This window comes from Portunus trituberculatus, chromosome 40 (assembly GCF_017591435.1).
Source record: "Portunus trituberculatus isolate SZX2019 chromosome 40, ASM1759143v1, whole genome shotgun sequence".
NCBI classification, from domain to species: Eukaryota; Metazoa; Arthropoda; class Malacostraca; order Decapoda; family Portunidae; genus Portunus; species Portunus trituberculatus.
In genome coordinates this window covers 22,984,472-22,986,971 of record NC_059294.1, presented here as the reverse complement: position 1 = coordinate 22,986,971, position 2,500 = coordinate 22,984,472, and the positions used below count along the sequence as shown (strand labels likewise).

The 2,500-nt window shown below is 45.4% G+C and overlaps 1 protein-coding gene across 3 annotated transcripts in view; it reads left to right on the top strand.

Annotated features, from left to right (window-relative positions):
• Window positions 1–2,500, top strand: part of LOC123515909 (neural-cadherin-like) — a 163,760-nt gene that overhangs the window by 112,290 nt on the left and 48,970 nt on the right. For all 3 annotated transcript variants that reach the window (XM_045274806.1, XM_045274803.1, XM_045274804.1), the window contains exon 6: window positions 1,326–2,500. This exon is cut by the window's right edge and continues 335 nt beyond it. In XM_045274806.1, the coding sequence (XP_045130741.1) occupies window positions 1,326–2,500 (1,175 nt within the window). The remainder of the gene's footprint in view (window positions 1–1,325) is intronic.

Genomic DNA, 2,500 nt, shown 5'->3' with positions numbered 1-2,500 from the left:
CTCTAGTCTGTGTCTATATGTCAGTAAATGTCGTGGATACTATATACAAAGAAAAAAGCTCCGAAGATTGTTACTTCTAATCAGCATACTAAGTTCTCGTATGAGTATGTGCGTTTCCTCTCTCTCTCTCTCTCTCTCTCTCTCTCTCTCTCTCTCTCTCTCTCTCTCTCTCTCTCTCTCTCTCTCTCTCTCTCTCTCTCTCTCTCTCTCTCTCTCTCTCTCTCTCTCTCTCTCTCTCTCTCTCTCTCTCTCTCTTACTATTTTTTTTTTCACTGCGTTAATAATTAAGGTTACAAAGTCATATATATAAGAAAATGCAGCTTAATTGACATTCCTCAAAGAAAGACAACAAAATAACAATTCGCCAGTCTTTTGTTGCTCGCCATAAAGCAGCAATTCATAATACAAAAAGGTAAAAGAACAGAATAAGGCAAAAGTGTTCCAGAGATTACGAGTGAAGGGGATAAGGAAATAAAGACACTGGTAAGCTCTCAGATTCCCGTAATAGACAAAATAATGATAAAAATACGTACGCAGTCTGTGCACTACCCGTTAATTCTCCATTAGTAAAAGAGGGAAGAGAAGGACTTGCGGTTTAAAAGTCGAGAGGAGCAATAGTTATAATAACCATAAGAACCTTCTTGAATTATGATAAGTGCTGGTACATTGTTTGAGTAACGATCTTTAGAGGAGAGGGGACCACTAACACTTACTGAGATACAAAGGGAAACTGTCGCTATGGAAAAAGGGGAGAGTATGTGACATGCTATTTGTACCAGGGTTGCCTCACACACGCTTGTCTGCAAATGTTTCCCTCGGGACGTGTTGCAACAGTAACGACAGATCTTGATAAAGTCTCTTTGTTTAGTGTTATATACAAGGTGATTTTCTTGTATATACAGGCTTTGCGAGTATATATGTATGTATTAGAATTATTGAGTCGTATTATTGCCATTATTGTAGGAGTAGTAGTAGCATTACCACTAATAATACTACTATACATGAACATTTCGTCAGAAGTGCATAGTATACATATATTAGATCTTCCAGAAGAATCATTGCTCTTTTTTGTAAGAGCACCATTTATCCTTCTCTGCCAGGTAAGAAGGAATACATCTCTTGGTCTTCTTTTTCTGTCTTCCTTTCTTCTCTGTGTTCTTCCCCTTGTTTCTCTTCCGCTGGCTGGTCGCGTCCCTGTCGTAACCCTGAGATCACTCCCTTAGCACGATACAAATGGAAATGAATAAGGGTGTCTGGCGACTTAGAGAGGAAATTGGTATTAATGGTCCTCGTGTCAGCCTTAATTGTGCCGCTTTTGCTTTCAGGCGCTGGACCGCGACCCTCCCTTCGGCCGAGGGTTGTGGCAGGTGAGAGTGGCGGTGAGGGATGGTCAAAGGACTCCCTCAGCTGCTTACATACGTCCCAGGAGGTTCCCACGTGCAGCAGTGAAGCCCTCAGCATCGCCTAACAGCAGCATCAACAGCAAAACCGGATGCACCAATCGCCGTATCTTTCCTGCTCGCGATGAGTCCAGACATGAATGTGTTGTCCCCACTGCCACCGCGACAATTGCGAATACTGTTACTACCACCATTAACGCTTCGAAAGGAAGGAATGCAGGGATGGCTCAAGGCGGCGGCGGAAACAGAGGGAAGTCTTTGCTGCCAGACCAAGGGGAACAGAACCATCGAGTTCGCGAACTGAAAGAAGAAAACCGACGGACAGTTGTTACGTGTCATTTAGATCATGACGACGTTATAGTGACGGGAAGAAGGAGATGGAGGAAGAAGAGGAGAAGGAGAAGGAAGAAGGTGCTTGTGCGGGACATAAACAGTGTTGAAAAGAACGAGGATAAAAAGAAACCACCCGTACTGACAAGAACAGAAGGTGGTGTAAGTGTCAGCACACAATCGGAACATACAGCCGGGACACGCGATATCGCAGCTCCAACGACGCGTCCCAACAATTCAGTAACTCAGGCAACGCAGACTAAAGAAGTGGACGCCGCGGATGTTCTCTCTTGGCCGAGACACACTGCAAAACTCCGCCATTCGTCCCTCGCAGACCCAGCAGGATTTTCCCGCAGGGGAAAGACGTTCACTACACAGTTACCCTCAAGTAGAATAAAGCTGCTTCTCAGGTCAAGAAGGCGTCACCACTGGCTCAGAGGAAAGCGAGATGTTCCTGGGCAAAGGATGAGTCAACGACGTGCAATCCTGGCGCTCTGGGAAGCCTCAGGACATGTTAATTTAGCAGCACCAGCAGCGGCCATGACAAGGAATCGAAAAGGAGCTGATGTGGCCCTGCTCTCGAGGCAGCAGTCGAGTAGCTTCCGCCTCCCAGAGGCTGCAGATCATAAAGAATCTTCTGAAATCGATTTGAGGCTTCCTTCTTCCTTCCGTCAAATGTTGTCCCAGAGGAGCGACAAAGACCAGCGCACAGCACGTGTTTTCCCTATAAAAAGCTCTAAGATGTCCCGAAATGTTCATTCTTCCCTTGG